The sequence below is a fragment of the Electrophorus electricus genome, chromosome 1 (assembly GCF_013358815.1).
Source record: "Electrophorus electricus isolate fEleEle1 chromosome 1, fEleEle1.pri, whole genome shotgun sequence".
Taxonomy (NCBI): domain Eukaryota; kingdom Metazoa; phylum Chordata; class Actinopteri; order Gymnotiformes; family Gymnotidae; genus Electrophorus; species Electrophorus electricus.
Window position 1 is genome coordinate 21,309,891 of NC_049535.1, and position 23,793 is coordinate 21,333,683.

Genomic DNA, 23,793 nt, shown 5'->3' on the forward strand with positions numbered 1-23,793 from the left:
ACATCCATTCCAGAGACATGTAAGATTGCCATTAAATTCTGTGCACAGGGCTAAGCTTGGTGTACACTGTAATCGACTCATTTTCAGTTTAAACTCCCATCCACCGGTGTCCAGGAGTTATAGACTATTTTTCATCTGCCGCACGTGTCCTGGCTGAGAGGGATGTTAGACTCCTGCTGTGTGGGACAGTTGTTTATGTCGACACTGCGTGTGTGTGTGTGTGTGCACGTTTGCGTTTGTGTGTGTCTTTTTATGTGCTGTTTAGGTAAAGTGCAGGGTGACATGACTCACCCTATTTTCTTTCTCAGAGACCCTCCACGTGTCCTGCATTACAGACCTTAGGCCATTTGCAAAACCATTCACGAACCTAAAAAGGCATTTAAACTACGAGGAGCAATTGGCTTCCTTTCTGCTTGGTTTGCCATGAACATCCCACTTCAACAGCGTTTAAATCTGAGAAACATTATGGTGCGGGTCTGCAGTGATGAGCCTGTTTTTATTTCCATGGTAACCCTTAAAGGAAGTAAAATGGCAAAGTGAATGGTGTTCCTCACTCAGGTTGTAGCCAGATTTGAAGAACATTTTAGTGGCCCGTTGATTAAACCCACTAGTTATAACTCTGTTTATATATATATATATATATATATATATATATAAAACATTGGGCTGGTGTGATATTAAATACTGAAGTTCTGAACATAACAGTGTGATTTAAAGTGATTTGCATTTTCTTAATTCATAATAAACTCTTAATGACAATTTATATGTAAATATACAAGAGGAGAAGATTTGAGTGATCCATCGCACTAATGTCTGTTAGCCCAGGTATGCTGAGCTGTGAATCTCGTTTGGTTTTATGCACAGGTTCTTAGCTGGGACTTTAGTATTGGTCATTGGGCCCGTCTTTCATCTCTTGGATTTTGTTGCTTTTGGAGTTTAAATTCCATGACTTCGTGTCACCCAGATGAAGATAGGCGCCCATTTTGAGTGTAGTTCCTCTCAAGGTTTCTTTCTCACGCCTCCGCGGGGGGGGGGGGGGTTATCTCGCCGCTGTCGCCCTCGGCTAGCTCGTTACGGAGACTAGATCCGGATTTCTCCAAAGCCGCTTCGCGCCGGTGTCTGCTGTCGAAAGTGCTCGGCAAAATAACCCCGAACCGGACGCACCGTGGCAGCGAATCGGTGGAAACAGCAGTCTTGTCTCCTCACTGTTCAGAAACCGATATATGGTTTTGTTTTTTTTCCCCGCGTAAACCAGTCGGCAGCACAGGCGGGAGGCGAAGGGGCAGCGCTCGGGCCGCTCAGTTCATTTAGCGTCTGCGTTGCAGAAACTTCCCCGGTGCCCTTGAGGTCCACGACGCGCGAGCTTGTTAGCGCGCATGGCGCCCGTGCGCACAGCTGGCGGGATTAACGCCGCCGCGCCCGAGCCAGATAAAGGCGTCATCGCGTCTGCTTTGATTATCGGTGATATCGATATGGCGATGTGAGGCAATTAGCCTCCAGTGCTCGTATGCTCACATGACAGGGTGAAGGGAGCAGAAGGACGGAGAGTGTTTGGGAATGCAGCAATGGCACGAATCCGCGGTGCTTTTACACTTTGTTGTGCTTAGTTCATGCGAGTGGAAATGTCACGTTTAAGCGCCAGCGTTCGTCACACAGGATAAACTGATTTGTCCTGAACCCGTCATTTGCGGGGGGGTGTAACATTTCTGTGCTATAAGCAAGAGAAGAAGGCTTTTGTTCCTCTGGAGGAGAATTCGAGAGAGCCTGCCTATTGATCAGACATATCTGGACAAGGAACTAGATAAAATGTATTGGTTTTCGGTGCAGTGTGCAGGGGGAGTAGATTAGCTCAGACTTCCATTCCAGTGTTCTAGTGGTTTTAATTTTTTTTTAGCTCCTCTATAATGTCAGTTCCTTTAAAGTGCTTCTTTTGTACAATCTTTCTTTTCTTCTCCTTTTTATTATGTATTATTTCCCCATATCTCTCTCTCTCTCTCTCTCTCTCTCTCTCTCTCTCTCTCTCTGAGGGTGTCTGAGTAAATACAAAACAGAAATGGCTTGTGACACCCTCATAACATTACACTGTCTACAAAGGTTACAGAACCAAAGCAGTGCAGTCTCACTCGGGTTTGCGGAGGGAGGCTGTGCTCCACACCTCTGCCATCTCCTGCTCTTTCAGTTGCTAGACAGGCGAGCCAGACGATCAAAGGACTGGGTCGGGAGTGGGATTGGTGTGTGTGTGTGTGTGTGTGTGTGTGTGTGTGTGTGCGGGGAGGTGGGGGGACAAATGGCAAATCAAATCTGAAATTTGCAGACATCTGTTAAGTAGCACAGGGACCATCATTAGGACTTCACACCTCAACACGGAGCGCTCGTTTTGGTGCCAGTGGGTGGAACAAATAAACAGACATTGAAATTCAAGCCCAGGTTCCTCCCTGTTGCCATCTTTTAATGGTGCCCTTTCTGAATCGCAGCGCTCGCTCTCTGTCTCTCTCTCACTATCTCTCTCTCTCTCTCTCTCTCTCTCTCTCTGTCTCTCGCTATCTCGCTCTCTGTCTCTCACTCTCTCTGTCTCTGTCTCTCGCTCTCTCTCTCTCTCACTCTCTCTGTCTCTCTCTTATCTCTGCTCTCTCTCTCTAGCTTCAGGGAGGCTGGTAATAGATTAAGCCGTTAAGTAGGTGAGCTGTTCGAGAGGAGATTTTGCTGCCATTTTGGAATTAACCAACTTAGATGCAGCGATGTCTTCTTTGTTCTTTGCAGATGACTGTTCACTTCTGAAGAATGCAGCGAGGAAAGGAAAAGGTTCACCTTTAGGAACAGTTCAGATACACACAGCAGAGATGGCACCAAAATTAAATGTAGTCTGATTCGGTTCTGTGGGGTAAGATGGTGCAATAGTTGCAGAGGTGTGTGTGTGAGAGTGAGTGAGTGATGGTGGAGGTGCAGTGTGAGGATTTAAGAAACACTCAGATGGACTCTCACAATAGCGCTGAACAGTTCAGCAGAATCCATATTTAACATGTTCCCTTGTGTACGCTTTCCATTCCCAACCACCCCACTGTGTCGGTGGCTGGAAGTTCATTGATTTTCAGTTTTTTTTTTCCCCTCCTCCTAATTCCATGTTCATGCTATGCCTGATGCCTCCCAGAAAACCCCTGCAGGAGTGTAATTAACTGAGCTTCAGACTGTGCTTCCATACCTTTGTTAGGTGCAGTCAACTGGCGATAGCTTGGCATGCCTCTGCTGTTCAGGGGCAGCATTCCTTCAGAAGCAGCGCTCGTTCAGAGGCAGCAGTGCTCATTCAGAGGCAGCACTCGTTTAATTGTATGTTGTTAATCACTGGAAGCATCCAGCCGGAAACCTCTAGAATCTTAAGATGCGAAAGGCGTGACCCAGGACTACTTTGTGCATTGAAGTTCTTTGAGAGTTTTGGGTGGTGGTGTTGGTAGGGGTGGGGTTTAAGGGATGCGCTTGTTTTGATGTGGCTTTGTCTGCTTCCTTGATTTAAACAATTTTTTTTTCTCATTTTCTTTTGATGTTCAGCTATTGTTCCACAAAGCTATGTTAGGTTTAATACATAATTACCATTAAACATGGGATGTTACAGTGTAAATATTATAAACAAGCAGACATGCTAAATAAATATGAACATAAAAGTTAATGAAATTCATAGTAAAAAGCTATGGCAAGGAATTGTTTTTATTACAAACAAAAACACAAGTAAATAAAAGGAAGGTGGCTGTATGTGACTGGTGAGAGCGCTGCTTGCCAAGGGCACTTTGCTGGGGATGAAGCTGTTGGAACTGGAGACATCAGTAGAGAATGTGTCTCTGAGGTCACGGACATACAGGTGGGAGAGAGGGAGAGAGAGAGAGAGAGGGAGAGAGGGAGTCTGGGAGAGGAGAGCACAGAAAAGCTCTCCCCTGGAGCCCAGAGAAGTGTCTGCGCAGTGCGTTTGTAGTCTGGTGGGCAACACGAATCAAAAGTGTTCGGAGCTTTGGCGCGCGTCAGACAGCTTTTCTCCGCCCCCTACACCTTCGCAGCCTATTATGTATCGGTGAGTGAATTTACATACGCAAATCCCAAAACCCTTGTCCAACTCCAGGTAGGGGAGGGGTCTGCTTCATCCTGCAAAAGTCCAACAGAAAAGAACTGGCACTATGTCACACACACACACAAAAAAATCATTATAGTCGTCGTGGTGATGTTGCCAGGCCACTGGCACATGAAATAGTTTAATATTCCGGGGCAGTAATTTTAATGAAATTAATTCCAGAAGACATTGTAAAGAGCTGATGGTGTCATAAAACAAACGTTATAGCCGTCATCCATCACCGTGATGCAAATTATGTCCACCGATCGTCTGGTGATGTCTCGCTTCAGGGACGAGGCGCTGATAAGGGGCTTTAATTGCTTCGAAAAGGTTACGCGGAGCGGATAGGGGCTCGTTTGCACCGAGCCACGCGTGACCTTTTCGTCCTTTTGTCCGCCCGCGACACCTCCGTGCGGACAGACGGCTACCGCCCTGGAGATGTGGGAGCCAACACCTCCCCCCCCCCCCCCGGCTCGGGGTGCAGGGGCGGGGCCGTGGGCTGCGTGAGGACCCCTGGCGTTCTGGCAGCCTGCGAGCCCGTTGCACAAGTACCCTGCCGTTTAGCAACATTTGTTCGCATTCAACGCCAGCGCCGCGAGGGTCCATTCGCCTCGCCCAGGGCCTGTTCGCTCCACTAGGGACTCGTTCCCTATGCATAAACCCGCAGCTGTCAACAGCACCAGGGACTAAATCGAAATGTTCACTCAGATACTTGTCTATTCTCGACAGCGCGTCAAGACTAGGTTCTGTCGGTGCATGTCGCAAGTCCTCCGCTCCGGAATAGACCTTTTTTTCACTCCACTTCCATCCTGGTCCCTCCCCCAGATTATCTGTTACATCACTGTGTCTGTGTTTTAGTGCCCTTTGTGCCGTTATTGTTGTATGAAGTGTTACTCACTGTTATCTTAGGTAATTGTGCCCTTTCTCTTGAACTCCCTATTTCTTAGGTCTTCTCATTTTTGTGTGGTTGGGTTTCTAGTCCTGGTTTTGCATCTTGCCTAGTTTGCTTTCTGGATTAAGACTTGTTTGCTTTCTGGATTAAGAGCTGTTTGCCCAGGTCACCACCGCCTGCCTGCATTACAGATTACAATAGTGGCCCTCAGAAATGGCCAAATAAGCGCTTAATCCAACACCCGTGCGTGCGCCTTGGCCCCATCTTGCCTGTGAAAGAGGGAGGGGTCCCACTGATGGCCACCCCATTTTGGCTGTGGTGTGGGAGCTCCACAGTAGCAACCTCCTAAGGCCTGCGGCCCACTCTAGGAGCTCAGCTACAAAACCACGTTAGCACCTTGCGCCTCAACTGGCACTGAGAGATGTTTTCAGCATGCTGCGACACTCTAATTTCCACGTCTGTTCCCTTTCTCCCGCCATTGATTTCAATATCCCTCAAGGATTTTGGGGTGGGGTGGGGGGGCGTTTTGACATGTGTAAGGATGAAAATGAGTCGACTCTGTTCATTATTGACTTCAGCTTCAGTCACTTGGGGAAAACCTTAAGCTGACATGACTGGATTTCGACACAAAATCCTTTATCTGCTAAAGACTTTTGTTGTTGCCAAAATTAAATGTGCGAAGATGAGAAATTGTGCTGAAGAGATTTTTATTGGGAAAGTGTTCTGCTCACGACAAGTTGTGTGTAATATCAAATTCCAGATGCGAAGGTGTAGCTTATAAGATAGTGTTTATTTGATTTCAGCATTGATCCATGAGCACTCAGTTAAAATGTGGATTCGCAGGTTTGTGTGTGTGTGTGTGCTGGTGAGATGATTATACAGCATACATTATAACAGTGTGAGCCTGTTCTAGCCATCCATCAGCCATACAGAACAGCGTTCATTTGAAACCCAGCATGGATAATATATGCCCTTTTTGTCTCATGCATAAATAATTGAACGGGGGGTGGTTGTTCTCAGAGAGCGTCCATATGAGGACACGCCCCACACGTCACAGGCTTCCATTCACACCATGACCGTCTCCCGCACGCCTGCGTCTGAATACGGAACACCTCTGATGTCGAGGGAGGGGCACAGTGGCAGGAAGCCTCTGCAATAGCACTTTTTTTTTTGTCACCTGTGATATGAAAGTCTTTGTCGTAATGGGGGAAAAAAAAAACACCTCCACTCCTTTAAACATTTTGACAGTCTGAAAGCTTTTTCCCTGTTTGTTTTAGAACCCGCTTTGGAGGTGGGACTCAACAGTCATGGCGTGAACACGGAGTTCACAGAGCCGTCTGTCTGCCGTGTACAAACGCAAAACGTAAACAATTCCGCGTGCAGGAAGTCCTTCACTCACTTCCTTTCCTCCCCCAAATAAGCTGTTTGTTTTCACTATAACACGGCAGATTATTCTCCACCGATGCAGGCTCCAGATCCAGCCACCATTACAGCGCTCTGCACGTAGATGTTTGTTTAGCGATGCATTATAGAATAGCACAGTGCAGTGTTCTTGTGTTTGTTTTTGTTTTGCCTGGTTCAAACCTGCTAACCCGCTATGGCCAGATCCAAGGAATGCCGTTAAGATGCTTAATGCTTAATGCTATTTAATTGTTTTTTAAATTCTTTTTATTTATTTATTTATTTATTTTTGAGTTCTTGAGCTCTGGTTAGCATTGCACCATGTAACCTTCGCTTGCAGAAAGCTTGGCCCGCCGGGTTACAGCGCTGACTTGTTGAATTTCGTGGTAGCAGGAAAGGTCACCCTGGAGAGGTAATGGCAATCATCATGGCACCAAATTAAGCCTCATTAGGCAGGCCGCAGCGCGAGCAGGCCTTTAGGTTAATGAAAGCCATTTGGAGGCGTGGTGGACGTCTCGGTTGTACCACTCTTAACCTTCCCGTAATGGAAAGGCTCGTCTTGTTGCCAGTGTGGGAGGGCGAGGTTAATGTTTGCGCAAACGCGGGGCTTTTCCTCGGAACGCTGGAAACAGCTGGCAGTGCTGAATTGCTTTTCTTTTGTCGCATGGAATCTCATATAACGGGGGTGGGGGCGGTGTTGGGCAGGCGAGAGAGTGAGCAGTAAGTGATGTATGCCCTTCATTGGACACAGAACATTTAGCTTTCATTAACAGTTGAACACGTACACGATGCATTAGCGGGGCCTCAGTGGCCGCGGTGCTCATCCTCGCCGCTTTCCCATCTGATGAATGCGCGTCACCAGGGGCAACGGGGAGCGGAAGCGGAGACGCAGCCCTGGCGCAGGTGCCATGCTGGTGGGCAGCGCCATGACTGACAGTAGGCTCAAGCCAATGCCGCACGCCCAACTAGAGCACCGTAACCACACCCACCCCTGAGGTGGTAAAGGGAGAGTCAGGGAAGGGGCCCGCTGTTTTGCGTCGGATTTTCACTAAGGGACACTGCACGCTCCCTGCCCGTTCCTAAGAGCTACCGCTCCACAGGGGGCGTGGTTCTGCAGCTTGGCCCCCTCTCACAGTACTGATGCTGCGTGGGCGCTGCGTGGGCAGAACGCAAAGGCTGGCCTGCGCTAGCGCCAACCAACTCGAACGAAACGAGACAGGGCCCCCCACCCCCCAATGAAAGCTCATGCCTCATAAAAGTCGGATGAACTTGAGGGCTGCATGGTAAACACACTGCCGATTAGAGAGAAGAAACACACGGCACACCCGAGTGCTCTGCAGACGTGGGTGGAAAAGGACGAATTAACAATTCATTCTTAATTACAAGCACCAGAAAAAACATGAGGTGCCTAACAAATGCCGCAGCAGAATTCCTGATGGGGCATCATTTGTCTCTGCTGCGTACAGGAGAATCGCTCTCCTGCACATCGGAGGACCCAAGTGCTGCCTAATGATCGTTTTTCATTGTGCGTCTCTGACACGATGGTTTCCCCACTTTCTATGTGAACCGTGTGTAAGAGGTGGATGAAAACAACCCCCCCCCTCGCACCCTGCAGCTTGCCTTCCGAGGCCCACGGCGCTTTATATCACGGCGCTATCGAGCCGCCGTTACGCCATCGAGAGCGGATCAAGTAACGAGCATTGTGATTCCTCTCGTGAAGGCGGCCGCTCATGACGCCGGCCGTCCATCAGCGGCGGGTCTGCGCATCCACTCAGCTCCGCTGCGGCGATGGGGGGTTTTGGGGGGCGAGCGATGCACTGACCAAGCAACAGCCATTGAGTGAAGGGGATTTATGACCTGCGGTCCATCAGCCCTGATCTTAAAAGCCTGTGATTAACAACGAGAAGAAAGCAGAGATGGGCTTAAAACTGGCCCTGGCAAAGCCTGACAAGGCCGTGCCGCTCCCCAGCCTTTTACTCTGCCTGTTAACAAAGCGGAACGCGCTCTCTCTCTCTCTCTCTCTCTCTCTCTCTCTCTCTCTCTCACTAGCTTTCCCTCTGTGTGCCTGCGTGCATGCATGTGTACGTGTGTGCGTCTGTGAGATGCATACACACACACACACACACACACACACACACACGCACGTGTGTGTATAAATGCCAAAAGGCTTCTGCATGTTGGACGCATTAGGAAATAACCCCTCTGGTGTGCGCCACAACGTAGCTGATATTGTCTTTTTCTTTTTTCCCTCTGCTGTATAACATCCACGGACACACCTGTCTCAGACCTGCGGTAATTCGCCGGCTTCGCTGTCTTGTGCGGTTAGCAGTCTGTCCTTTCTCATCAAGCGCAGTCGTGCAGTATCACTCTTTGCACGCGGGTGCTCGTGTCAAACGCAATCTGCTCATCCGCGGGGTTCCAGAACATCAAATTAGATGATCTCATTATCCTTCCTCGTTACTCCTGGCATGACGGGTACCATTAAAAAAAAAAAAAAAAAAAAAAAAAAGTATTTATTTGTTTGTTTGTTTGTTTATTTTGAGGACCTGCCCTCCATATCTGCATGTCGCACTGAAATGCTCTCTCCCTCTCTGGGTGGCAGGTGGGGAGCATGCTGCCACGGTGACGCACCCGCTCCCGGCTGCCTTCTCCGACCTGCTGCCGCACTTCCTGGTGGAGCCCGACGACGTCTACATTGTGAAGAATAAGCCGGTCACCCTCACGTGCCGCTCGACGCCCGCCACGCAGATCTACTTCAAGTGCAACGGCGAGTGGGTGCACCAGGACGACCACCTGATCGAGCGCACCGTCGACCCCTCCACGGGTACGTGGGCCGCGCCGAGCCCCAAGGGTTTCGTTCGCACAGTTCGTTTCGTGGGAACAGTCCAAACGACCCGTTACTAGAAAAGCAGACTTGGGTGGGGAACTAGATAGGATGAATAGCCGGTGTCTTATCAAGGAGGCCGGACCTCTAATATCAGTGCTGGTGACTGGCACCTTAACTAGCCAATGAAAATGTCACGAGGCAGAGAGCAGGGAGTGGGAAGCCTCAGCACTGTGCCCTGTGAGGAGCACACAGACCAGAGAGGAGGCAGGTGCACCAGACAATTTCTCAGGTGCTCCCCGCCACCGGAGAAAAGATCCCGGAAGCTGACACGCTCCTGCAAGCCGCTTTACGCATCGACTGTGACCCTTGTGCGTCACAGTGCACTTTTGCCTTTTGGAATGTGGCGTTATAGTTTTCGTTTTGACAGCCCCCCAACCCCCCCCCCCCACCCCACCACTCTAAGCAGAAACGGCTCCCGTTTATACCGCGCGTACGAAGCCACTGTTGTCTTTACCTCCCCAAACAAAGCGGCTGCAGCCCCGTTACTGCGCCTCTAAAAGATCGCGCTGCTTAGGCGTTCGGGCGTCCTGAGGAATGCGGCGTCTCCGTCTGAGTGGGCCTTGGCCGCCTTTTCCATCTGAGAGCCACGAGCTCCTGTCCCCCCGAGGTTCAATCAGCCGCACGTTACCACGGAGCCAGCAGACTCGCGCTCATTTGTTCAACCCTGCCTCCCTCTCAGCAAGCACGGCGCGTCTGACAGCCACTCCGCCAGAGCCCGCGATTGATTATGATCTGTTGACAAGTTCTCCTGCTCATCTGTGTTTTGCCACCGCTGCGTGTACAAATCAGCGTGCCTTTTTAAAGAGAGCACGCCCGTCTTGCAAAAAGGAAAAGAATGTTTTTGTTAAGGCATTGTGATAATGTCTCCTTTCCTTCAGGATGATTGTTGACTCTCACGCCCTCTCTCTCTCTCTCTCTGTCTCTCTCTCTCTCTCTCTCTCTATCGCTCTCTCTCTTGCTCTCGCTCTCTCTCTCGCTCGCTGGCTCGCTCTCTCTCGCTCTCTCTCTTGCTCTCGCTCTCTCGCTCGCTCGCTCTCTCTCGCTCTCTCTCTCTCTTGCTCGCTCTCTCTCTCCCCCTCTCCTCTCTCTCTCTCTCTCTCTCTCTCTTGCTCGCTCTCTCTCTCCCCCTCTCCGCTCTCTCTCTCTTGCTCTCGCTCGCTCGCTCGCTCTCACTCTCTCTCTCTCTCGCTCTCTCTCTCTTGCTCGCTCTCTCTCTCTCTCTCTCTCTCTCTCTCTCTCTTGCTCGCTCTCTCTCCCCCTCTCTCTCTCTCTCTCTCTTGCTCGCTCTCTCTCTCCTCCTCTCTCTCTCTCTCTTATCTCCCTCGCTCTCATCAGAATTCACGCGCTGCGCATTTGCAGTCACGTTTGCCACCCAGTATGCACGACACGCACAAGTGGTACAAAACCCACAGTCCTCCAGTCCGGTCCAGCGCAGGACCGGGCGGCGGCTCCCGGATCTCTCCGGTCGGGGGCTGGGTCGCCGCGCCAACGTCGCGGAGGTGGAGCCCTTGCATCCTCCTCTCCTCCGGCTTCACCCAATCACAGCCTTGGCTCGTGCTTGCTGCTCTCACAGCGAGAAAAGGTGATGCCTGCTGGTAGCCCCACGCCCATGCGCTTCCAAACATGCTCTGCACCATAAAGCCCACCAAGTTTACGAGGGCATTGTATTAGGCATGCGACGCAGCTGCCAGCTTCTGACGACCGTGCCCACCGGCAGGGCAGCCCTTCACTGGCAAACTGGGCATATATATTGCAATATAATTATGGTTTAATACATTTCTTGGCATTAATAATACACGAGTATGTATTATTAATGTACAGGTTATTATTAATAATGCATCCATTGTAGATTTTCTGCGAGATGCAGCAGGGCCGCATAACACCGCCAGGTTTCTCAGGGTCCCGCGCGGCTAACATTTGGGCCACAGTCAGAGGCTGAACAAGTGTCCACAAGATACATGCGCATTGATCCTTCCCAGCTTGTTGTCAGCGCCTGCCCATGGCAAGGCGTCCCCCTGGCAACAGGCCCGGAAGCCCAGCTCTCCAAACTTTAAGGCTTTAGAGAAAGGAAAGTTTGGGAGTTCTCGCACGTTTGAATCTCTCGGGCCAGGGAACACCATTGCCGCTGCCCTGCCCCGGGTAACCGGAAGGTAGAGCAGATGTTCGGGCTTTATAATGACTACACAACTCTTTACTGTCCTTACTCCTTAAAGCAGTCTATCCCACTGGCTTGTTCCCTGGACGAGACACGGGCAAGTGGAAAGAAGCGTCTGCATCAGGCTTCAGTCAACCTTTCAGGCCAGGAGCTCTTTATCTCAGGACAACTACAGTATGTGGTGTCACATACACAGTCCAGTACACGTCAGTTCATTTTATTTTTATAACCTATTTGAAAAGAACCGCAGTTGACCACAGCTCTATACAAATAAAGGTCTAAGGTTAGGAAAATTAAAGAGATAAGATCACAGAGTTTACAGAAACCAAAAATGCAAACCACACTTCGATAAAACAAAATAACAATAACAAGTGACAAAACAATAAAATAATCTTCAATAAAATGAGATGGAATAAATGAATTAGGATAAAAGATAAAGATTTACATCTCTTCATGGGTTCCACAGATCCCACTTGTGTTTCTCACTAGAGACACGGCTTCCACAGCTCTGGGACAGTGAGTGAAAATGCTTGATCAGCCTTGTTTTTGAGATGAGAGCGTGGGACCATGAGCCACAATTTATGAACAGATCTGAGAGGCCTAATCATGTCTCAGCTGTACTGTGGAGACACACCATGTAATGCCTTAAATAAAAATACCATTTTAAACTCAGTTCGAAACGTTTTGGGGAGCCACCGTAAAGAAGCCTTACATTTTGTCTCGCAGTTGCATTTTGGACAACTTGCATATTCACATATAGAGAGAATTGCAGTAATTCACATATAGAGGGAATTGCAGTAAAGTGAAGGGACTGATTCCAATTTGGCAATATATGTTGGTTGGTAAAAATGAATTTGGTTGTTTGTCAAACTTAAGGGATGTCAAACAAGACCCTGAGATTTTTTTACATAGTTTGAATGCTTTGTGGAAACGAGTCCTGAATGGCCCGGAAAGTTGTACTGAATGGCCCGGAAAGTTGTCCTGAATGGCTTGTGTGCTCTCAGAGGGATTAAGGGTGATAACGTTGGTCTTATGATGTTCATTTAACTGAAGGAAGTTTTTAGCTAGCCATGATTTAAGGTATTCAGTGCAATCAGAAAGGGTCTTTAAGGAGTGGTTATCCCCTAGTTTCAGGAGCAAGTACAACTGGGTGACATGCATAACAGGAAATCTCATATTTTTGGAAAATAGTGCCCAGGGGATGAATGTATAAGGAAAATGGGAATTAACCCAACATATAGCCTTGAGGTATACCATATGTCACTGATGCTGGAGAAGAAATAAATCTTTCCATCTGAACTACAAATGTACATTTTAGGTAAGAGGAAAACCAAATACCCAGATACCCACCCCAAGCTTGAGCTAAAAGGATATTATGGTCAGCTGTACTGGGCGCAGCAGTGAGTTTGAGCATGACTAAAATGGCACAGTTGCTAGTTAAGTGAAAATAGTAAATTATTTCTTAGCAATTTCTTAATGAACAAGGCTGATCAAGCATTTTCACTCACTGCCCCAGAGCTGTGGAAGCTGTGTCTCTAATGAGAGACACAAGTGAGATCTGTGGAACCCATGAAGAGATTTAAATCTTTATCTTTTATCCTAATTCATGTATTTTATCTTGTTTTATTGAAGATTATTTTATTGTTTTGCTTGTTAATGCTTTGCTTTATTGGAGTGTGGTTTTGTCCTGGTTTGGTATTTAATGAGAAGGTGAATCACAGAACTTTTAAAACACAATGAGACAACGCTGCTAGTAAAGCTACTATTCAGAATAGTTAAAGGGGGAGGGGGGGGCAACACCATCCCATATTTCTTAAACAACATGTGGAGGGCCACTATCCCGAGGAGGAGTGGGCTTCATTTGAGACACTATATCTTTTAGCTGAGGATGTAACACAGAGTCACATTGATTCAGGAAAACAAACCATGAAATTGGTTCAGGAGGCTCATAAACACGTGGTGAAATAGCAGATCTAATGAGCTCAATTTTATCAACAAAGAATTTGTAGAACTTCTCACAAGTTTCAGGAGATCAAAGTAAGAAATAACAGGTGGATTTAAAAGCGTGTTCATGGTGCTGCAAAGAGATTTGGGCTGTGGGAGGTCTTACTGATCACCCTTGGTACTTTTAACCGAGTGCTGGTACATGGTAGACAGCCCCTTATATTTCACATGAAACTTGGAAGTTTGTCCGTCTTTCATTCTCACTCTGCTTTCCTGCACGCCTTTTAACTTTCGGCCTTCTGGCTCTCGGAGGAGCTATAGAGTCAAGGATATCTGTGGAGGTAGAGCTAAATGAAGTGACTAACTCCTCCAAGTTCTTGGAAGGAAGGGAGGAATTGATATTAGCAGAAGAGGATGAGACTAAGTATGCATCCGAGATCAGTCTAGCAGTAGGGGAGGTAATGTAGCGGGAATAATGACTAAAAGTGTGACACTCGGAAGTGGGGTGCGGGGGCGTGGCGTCGACTGCGCCTGGTCTGTGGCCAGATAGACAGATGTCATGCCCTTCCACGCAGACTGGAAAACTTAATGAGAACACCAAGTCAAGTGTATGACTATGAATCGATCAGCTGTGACCAGTGGTTTCAATGGACTGCAGACATGAATGTTAAAATCACCAAGAATCAGCAACTATTCAGTACTAGGAACAACGGAAAACAGAAAGAGTGAAAATTCCTGTAGAAAATCCCTGTTTGATGTAAGGGTCAGTAGATAAGAGGCCAGAGCATATGTCTGGGCACTCTTGAGTATTTAAACCTGGAAACTCACATATTTTTCCATGGCTATCGATCGGCATTTAAAGCAACTGCCTCCACCCCATCCTGAGACTCCCGGTGAACTGAAAATAACGTAAATCTACCCTAGAGAGTTTGGAAAGTGGACTTAGTCATTTAAATTGAAAGTCTTGTTTGATATTGATCTTGCATTGATAAAAGCTATCTCGGCAGTGCGATTATAGCAAATACTCCGTTCGTCGTAGATACTGGAGGTTAAACCCCCTACTCCAGCCCCCGCCTCCCGCGGGTGTATGTTCAGGAATATGCAAGTAAGGCCAGCTGGTGAGGTATCAGGGAGTGTGTGTTGGAGACTAGTGTATCTCAGCTCCAGAAGGCGTTCCCCAAACCGTAGTCAGGCGAGATGAATTTGAGCACCATAGATTTTCCCGGTAAATCTCATACCACCTTGCTCACCGCACTTCCTACGCCGTTCCCTTCAGCGCTGGGAGCAGCTTAGGCAGCAAACACCTGCTTGTATCTGCAGAAAGTACAAGGGATTAAAAAGACTATATCCTGCCAGGTTCTGATTGCACACGATCACAACACATGTCTGATCATAAGCGAGGGAAGGCAGGACTACTTGAACAAGAAAACGCACGAAAAAAGCGCAGTGACACAGCAAACAGGAAGGAGGCGGCAGTTACCAGCAAAACAGAGGCACCCACTTAGCAGCAGAAGTGCCTTTTTTCTCTTCTAGTCATTGCTGCCCATGAACAAACTCTTCTCATTGGTTGTGGGTGTGGTTATGGGTGGGTGTGGGTTTGTTTGGCCTGTGTTTGTTTTTTAAGCTTCTTTTGCTTCCTTTAGAAATAATTATAACTTCAAAGACCCATCTGTACAACAGTCTTTATTTTACAAACATGGCTATATGCAGAGTAAATATGTTAATAGGAATATTTGGAATATTTGATATTACCTCTCTCTCTCTCTCTCTATTATCTATCTATCTATCTGAAAACAGAATCCTCTCACACAAAAGCATATTTATAAAGTCATCAAAGTCCACCAGATCATCATGGTTCTGATAGTTCTGTCCACAACCACCTAGGTGTTTCGCCCTCAGGTAACCATCCAGACTGGATGCCGCGCAGTGTTCCGAGGCCGTGTAGACACGGAGGCCTAATGCAGTCAAGTCAGGTACTGCAGAGCCTTCTGGGTAACGCAACACGATCTCCCCGTGTGAAGCTCAGTGTCCTGGAGACAGCAAGAACATCCGGCAGTCTGATCTCACATAGGGACAACTACGACCTCAGGCTGTCTGATTTCCTCCGATTTCATTTTGCATAAAACATTTTTTTTCCAGTTTAGCAACATCTATTTGGTGTTTGCACATTTACTGTAGCCTCCTTTCTTTTTTTACATTTTTATTTATGAACATTTTATTTAGTTGGAAAGTAATCTTCACAATCCGACCTTCCTTTCAGAATATCAGTGTCGGCTATTGATTCTTTCCAGGGAGTCTATCAGTTTTCATTACCTGTCCACGGCAGCTTCTCAATTGCAGTTTTGCGGCCAGTCGGGTTGGGGGAGAGGAGAAGGCACTCCTCGAGGAGCACTGTTTGCATAAGACCCACCGCCTCTCCGGCATGGAGATGAGCTGAGCCCAGCCAGAGACAACGAGAAAAACGTATCCGCCTGGAGCGAAATCGATGCCGACAGCGCGCGGGCGTGAATCAGGCTTGCGCGGGCCTCATTCCGCAATGCTTGTGATCCACCCTCTGGTCCAGCCGCCACTGGCGGGCGCATGCGGGCACAGGTTCCAGACGGCATGGCCCGCATGTGGAACGCTCGCTTGTCTCTTCACGTAACGTGTCAAACAACCTCCTCTCCCCCCCCCCCCCCCCCCCCCGAGTCTCTTTCAGATGTTGTTGTTTTTAGCCGCTTTCAAGCACGGATGCTCCCGTCTTCCGCAATCTGTCGTACCTGAACATCTGAACATCTCCAGCCCAGTGTTTGTCAACTGTGCAACTTTGCAAAGCACGATTGTCAAAAAAAGCAACACAGACAAACAAAAGCATGGAAGAAGATCCTCTAGAGAGAAAAACGTCTGTCAGGGCACGTTCCTCACAAACAGAGCAATGAATATTAAATGCAGTTTATAATCGAATGTTGGCCAAGATCTTATCTCCTAATTAGAGATTCTGCATTTTGGTTTTTCACCGCTTAATTTGAATCCATTTGTTGAGGTTTTCAGGAGGAAGTTTTGTTCCTATCCCCCCCCCCCCGCCCCAACTTGAATTGCAAGTGTGGCGCCTTTAGTAAATAAATTAGTTAACTAAATTAGTTAACAGGTTTAACAGGTTTCTTTACTGTCACTTAATTCCTTAAACAAGCAACTTGCGAAGGCTCGGCCGCAAGCTGGAGTGAGCTGCATTCCTGATCCCAGCACGCCTGGGTGGCGACAGCCTCAACGTCCCGTGTGCCGTGTGGGCGGATGCATTCGTGGCAAACGCGGCCCCGCGTTCCTGCGCGGGCCCCACTTCGCTGTCTTAATATGGGTTTCTGCATCTTGAAAAGGTGCGTCAGGCTCGTGAGGCCGTGGGAGAAGGCGGAGTGAATTACAGGCAATTCTCTGAAATTGGTGAGGGCTCCTGCTGTCCAGTTCACTCTTCCAGAACAGTGTAATTAAGTCCACCTAGACCCTGACCTCCTCGATTAAACATGACTGTTGCTTGGCGACGGTGGCGGGGGGGACGCCTCGCCGAACTGGAGCAGGACGGAGCTGGCGGATGACCCTGGTCCTACACCCATCCGTTGTGCCTTAGCGGGCCGCTCGATTTAGGCGTCTGCGCCGCGGCAGCGCACGTCTGGACGCGCGGCCCGAAAGAAAGAGCGGTTCTGAGCACAGCTCATCTCAAAACTCATAACCCAGCGCCACGTTTCAGGCCGCCCTTCCGAGTGACCTGAAAGCGTCGGGATTTAGTGCACTCGTAGGTATAATGTCCCGGCTGACGGCGACCAGCAGATGTTGCTCTGGGTCACCTCGGCAGTGTAACACGGGACCCCGGAGCGGAGCCAGTGACCATCACAACCCAGCGCTCTACCAAGTGCCCTATAGGCAGCGGTGACTCTAGGGCAGAGCAGAACGTGTGGCGCATACTGACTTGTGGATAGTTACTCTCGCTTTCATTCTGACCCTTTCGCCTTCCTGTCATAGCTGCCTCAGAGGTCGGTCTGTGTTAGCGGAGCGGGTCCCAGGTGGGGGTTGGACCCGTGCCCTGCTGGCCCACGTGCAAACCTATAACAAGTTCCCTAAGGGCAACACTATCCCCAAGGCAAAGAGAGATGATCTGTTCCAGCAGGCTATAGACAGATTTTCTGTCCTGATGCGTTTCAGTACATGTCGTGTTTAGAACTGAATTCTCATTTAGAACTGAATATTTGAATATTATGAATGCGTAGAACTTATAATAACTTATAATAATAATAATACAATACATTTGATTTATCATTTTAAAAAGTTTCTAAAAAGTGCTTTATACATCAAACAAAATGGAGAATGTAAATGTAAACAAATGAAATTAAATGACAATATAATGAAATACAATTAAAGGTGCTTTATTCAAGCACTTGTCACGTCTTGTTTATTTTTTCATCCTTCATGTTCTTTGGAGTATTCTCACTGTCCAGTGAGGTCAAAAACAAATCAAAGTGAAATACAAATTACATCAAATACAAATAAATGATCAAATAAAATAAGATGGGATAAAAAAGGTTTTGAGTGTCACAAGATCTCAATACTTCAGGTTTGATCTCAGTTTTTCAGCGAAGGCTCACTTTTCCTCCTCCTCAGCCAGTCGTCAGGGGCGACTAGCAGACTCCTGGACGATGCTCTGTGACCTGCCAGCAGATGTAAAAAATCCTCTGTGTAAGGTCAAGGTAGGCAAGACAACCATAAGCCCTTCAAATCAATTCTAGAAGATGAATGTAGAACTCAGTCCTAGAGGATGCACTCCAGGATTGCAGGAAATTCTTCCTTTTAAGCTAACGGTGTTGATATGCTTTTAACCCAGTGGTCACATCTGCATCTGCATGCATTATGTAGTGACCGTCGGCAGGTCCAAGCCGTCAGTGGAGTGGACATTTACTGGAGTAACAATTAATTCCCCCTATTAATAAATATAAATATGTGAGACTTTTTGCGTTTTCTACTTGAATTTTTGATTCTCTTAAATCTTTTATCTTTGGAATTTTTGCCAATCAAGTGGTGCACCAACAATAAAAGAAAAAACCTCCACAGAAGCTCGGCAGGCATTCCAAATGATCTGTGCTGTTCCAGGACTCGCACTGGAACGGCAGGAGCATGACAGTGATTTCCAGCACCTCCGTATTGTGGATCTTGCATTGTGCTTCTGTATTTCACACTTCCTTAATGCATGCTAGGACGGAACATCAGTGTGGCAGCAAGCCCACTCTGTCTGCCAGTGCAGCTCTCTGACCCAGTCACGAGCTACAGTAGACAATAACAAAGTTATTGAATTAATTAGCGGTTGACCATCTTTGACCAAAGTCAACCCTCTTTGACAGGAAGTGCAGTGAAAACTGAGAGACAAACTTGGGCCAAGAAAAGTGCTCTGAACTACAGTGTCACGGCTCTCGAGGAAAGGAAACTTTGCTTTTCATGTACGTGTTGCAGCTTTCCAGGCTCAGCCACAGGATCGTGGGTATCGGGGATGTAGAAGGAGAATTGTAGCTCAGCACATTGGTTCAGCTGTCTTTACTGTCACATGTATACCCGGCCAACTGCTTTTTATACATCCGACATATTAGAGGGTCGATTCTAGCGCAGCAGTTAAGAGAAATCCTACACCCCAGCAATGGTATAAAACACTCGAGTGTTATCAGACATCAGGGACCGCACGGGTCTCTCTGAAATGCAAATATTACACTCAGCAAAAAAATCTTTTAAACATGATCTTTAATGGGCCATCAGAGAGTGATCAAACTGGCATTTAAGGAGGAGCCGGCATGGCTGTAGGCTGCCGGTTAATGAACAGAGGAAACCGGAGAAGAAGCCAGTGGATAGTCGCCTTCTAAATGAGTTATAATGGGCACATACCACCTGCGAGGCATCGATCAGTAGCGATGGGGCTAATTGATAAGGCATTATTAGCAGCGTTTCCTGTAATGGGCGTTGTATTTCATCCTGTCCGCGCGGCCGACGGCAACCGGGGCCGGCGACGAGGCGCTGAAAACAGATGGCAAGGTCACGGGCACCAATAATCCAGCTGCCAGCCTGGCCCATTAGCCGGGTCCAGGCGGGTCGGTGCCAACGGCTGGAGCCCTGGTGCCGTGGGCGAGGCCGACGGCTGAGAGGCGGGGACTCGGGAGAAAATGGTGTCCCGCACCAAGGTAATGGCTTGGCCCCTCCCCGACTCCCCCCCTTTTCCCAAGGGGAGGCTTCGAATACGGATCTTGCCTTCTGTGGAAGTTGAACTTCGACCTTAAACTTCATGGAACATCCGTCACAGGGTTTGGGGAGCGGCTTCTGCTCTAGATGGCTATCCAGGCCGCCATGGCCACGATCCGTCACGGCGGACGGTGTGGGCCCCGTCATCTCGAGGTCGTGGTCCCGTTCACTATGAGCACGTTTGTAAAAGGGCACCTTCACGCAGACATTTATTCTGAGCTCCAGTTCTGTTCTGGACGACAAGCCAAATAAGGTTGCAGTGGTCAATTTCCATGTAATTTGTCCTTTTTAACATCCCCATCATACGTCTGAACTCCAAATGGCCGAAATGAAGGGGTGGCTCTGGCACTTTTCCCCCGGTGGCGAGGGTGAGTCACAAACCCGATGGATGTCAAGTCATCTGCGATTAGAAGAATAATTTCTGGGGGGGAGGGGTTTGTTTTGTTTTTTTCAAACACACTGTTGCGTAAACAACAGGCTCTCATCTCCCGGGGCAGCGTGCCCTCTCCCACGCAAATCCATTTCAGTGCAGCCCAACCTTTCCCTGCAAGTAATTACTTTTGGTCCGGAGCTGCGTCCTGGTGCAAGACGCCATCAGGGCGGGCGGCGGGAGGGTTTTGGAGCTTCCTAAACTTTTGGATTTTTTTTTCTGAGCAAATTTGCTCACAAGGTGTGTGTTTGTCAGTACTGTAGCACAAAGGTCAGGGGAATGCTCATATTTCCTGGGATAAATCATTAGTTTGAACTAATATATTATGAGTTGTTGTCTGCGCAACATATAACATTTTACGTCGCTTCAAAATCACAATGTCTGGTCATGTTTGCGCTAGTGACTTATAACTTAAATATTTGTTCTTTCAAATGTGGTATGTATACATACAGTTCTTTTCGTGCTGTGAGAGAAATTTATTTTTTTCATCAATGTGCTTCTGCCTTCAAGCGAAGACAGTAAAATGTAAAACGCTGACATTTGAACATCTGAGGAACCGATAATTGGAGCAGCTTTCAAACCCCTGCTCATAGCTTTTAACGTGATGAATGTACAGCTCCACACCAGGAGGCTCCGGTGCTCATTACGAGAGGGCCATTTTGCTTGGGCCTGTCAGCACCAGGTCTGTAAACGGATGAGCCCCATGGAAGGCACCAGCGGACCCTCCCTCACGGAGCGCCCGAGCGAACACCCTGGCTGGTTCGCCCGTCTCGCTCGGTGATGGTGGGCGGTCAGATGTTCTGTTTTGACAGTTCCTCGGCCATATTCGGGTGTCGATGCTGCCCCCCTTAGATGATCCCCTCTTCCAGTTAGACATCATGATACGCCGAACTTAGAGCAGTACGAGTGTTGTGTAATATTCATTTGCATGAATATTTCAGCCTGTCGCACTTCAAGGTAAATAATTTATCTAAAGTTCATCCAAAGCGTTTGTGTCCCAGCCGTAACACCTTTCTGGATTTCAACAGCATAGAATAATGAGATTTTTTTTCAGAGGACAAAAATTAAAATAAATTAAAAAAAGTTTGCTGGCATTGCCATCCCTCTCAGTCCCTGCTCATGGTTATCTGGAATATTCCGTCTGCCACGCAAACGTTAATTGGATTACCTTAAGTGCTTCTTGTTGACAGGAGCCCCTTCTGGTTAAAAAAAAAAAAAAAAAAAAACCTACTGAGATGAAGGTGTTGGGAAGGAGAGTAGCGCTGGGGAGCTTTTGGCTGCTTCAGTCGTATCCGCTACCAGATGGACACGCTAGCGTGCACCTGTAGCATCGCTAATTTATTACCTGAGGTGCTCCGCAAAAGGGGGGGGGGGGGGGTGGATTGCAGGGTCTGCTGACAGTACAGCAATGCTCATAAGCGCCTGGCCAGCCACAGCCTGTTAATATCGCAGGCGCTCCAGACATCCGTTTGAGTGCGTAGCATGAACTGGAGAACGCGGGCAGCATTCGCGTGGGCTTGCAGGCTTGCGGGCGGGTTGTGCGCAAGCACAGGCCGCGTTGCTAACAACAGTGGGAAGACTTTGAGGGCCTGGTCTGATTTGCATAACCACATCTTGGCTAGTTCCCCTAAGATTTCACAGGGCTGAGATCATGCTGCCTATTAGAGTGTTCGAAACGGCCACCGATGCGCCGTTCACAACGATAATCACTCCGCCAAGCTCAAGGTGGCTTTTATTATTCGTTTAGCATTTCGGGGTAATTTCTTGTGGATTGTTTTTTTTTTTTTTTGAAGGTTAAATGAATGTAGAAAACCTATTACCCTGCCTTTTGCTTTGTAATCTTGGTACCACGCGCCACACTTGTATCTGAGAGAAGTGCAGGCTGGATCTTTCCTTCAGTAACCTCGGTGCTGCGTGCCTCGCTCGTGCAGCCAGATTCTTTTGTTGGCAGCCGAGGTTGATTGGCAGCAGACAGCACCTCCCTTGCCCTCTCCGAGGGGAAGAAACAGCAGTGGAAATGAATACCTTTTCACAGCCTCAGAAGCCGCGAACACCTGTGCGTCCAGGAAGGCTTTTCAGGGTTCATTTCAGTCACCGTGTGATGACACGCACAAGCATGACAATCTCGAGATCTTTATATCATAACAAACCACACCACATGCTCTCAGAGGGACAATTTACCATGAAAACTGTAAATGGATAAAGACAAATGACATCGGAAAGGTGATATCCACATTAGTCGCGTGCAGAGGTGTTGATTCCTACAGATTCAAAAATCCATCAGCAGGGTAGTGTCGGGTTGTCTTGCTGCATGTTATGAGCAACTTTTTAAAAGGTTATTTTTTATAACATTTTTAATTTAAAAAATGTAAAAGTCTTTTCTGAGGCAGTTTCCTCTAATGAGGCTGCTGTGTGCAATAGCTTTTCTTACAATGTTACCTAAACCAGACTTATTTCCAGAATGTTTGGATCTTGGTGTGCTTTTATCTCTGAAGCTGTCACCAGGCTTGTACACGTATACCTTTAATGTGCTTTCAAATGACAGCTGAAATGTATAATCTATAAATAAGGTTGTCTAGCCCTGTGCCACTACTGACGTGAAAACCAAATGGAAATATTGCTGTGGTACCAAACTTGGCAGGAATACCTTACAGATTACAGGACAGATTACAGTTAGGCCATGTTGTACCGCTGTGTGATTTCAAACTGAGATGAACTCCATGTGACATTAAAAAGGCTCAAAAAAGACAAAAAAAAAGCTTCCACATTAAGACTCACTGTTGCCCACAGCACACAGGTTTTCACAGGCACAAGGGGAGCCTTTGATCCTCTGCGTAACGAAGCCAATGGGATTCGAGACACTTTCGTATTCTGTTTCCATTCAAAGAGAGGGTCAGAATACAGGGTCAGATGGTCTTTAGCACCTCCAGCTGACGCATGCCAGCCCATTTGCTCCTGAGCCGCGCGCTGAAGCTCTGCCCATTGCCACGCCCATATCCTTCCGCCACTTAAAAGCCGTAATCAGGTATCGATACTTTTGCAACATTAACGCAACTGCAACATCAATCCTGTACTTACCAAAACATACTACGTTACTATGTTACTAAACCGATATTCTGCATACGTGGCTACATTTTATCTTTTCCTTATGGGAACGGAGTTTGTGGGTAAACCAGCGTGCGGCTACTGTGTCACCTTGATGCTTTACCCTGAACCAGTCTGGATTGATTGGCGTCACACCTCCGCGTTACTTTAGCAGCCTTGGACGCTCTTTAATGCTATTCCATGGGTCATTACAAGACCTTGGACGTCATGCTCAATGTGGAAAGTGGGTAGTTCAATCAAAGCTGAGCTTATAGAATATGTCATTACTACAGGCAAGCCTTGACCTAGTGGGCGGCCCACTGACGGGGCAGAACCCAACGCCTGCCTCGCACGGATTTTAATAATGTCTGTTCGATGAACATGCCTCTGCCCATGTAAACCTTTCTTCAGCACAGGAAAGGCCATGGCTGATCTGAGATCAGGCGGCTCGTCCTCCTTTGTTTGACACGCAGCATCACGTGTGACCCAACACCGGCCGCGCCTCGCTCGTCTCGCTCATCTCCCGGGGTTCCGCCCCTCTTCAACGGACCGATGGGAAAGGCTGATGGCTAATAGCGGGATTGCGCTGTACGACGGGCGAGGTAATTAAAGCGCGCGGTTGTTAGTCAGCGGCTGCGTTTTGTGCGCCGTGTGCCATTAT

The 23,793-nt window shown here is 48.0% G+C and overlaps 1 protein-coding gene across 1 annotated transcript in view; it reads left to right on the plus strand.

The window, feature by feature from the left end:
• unc5a (unc-5 netrin receptor A) overlaps positions 1 to 23,793 on the plus strand; it is a 124,977-nt gene that overhangs the window by 52,551 nt on the left and 48,633 nt on the right. The window contains 1 exon segment of the mRNA XM_035533329.1: positions 8,989 to 9,210. Coding sequence (XP_035389222.1) covers positions 8,989 to 9,210 — 222 coding nt within the window.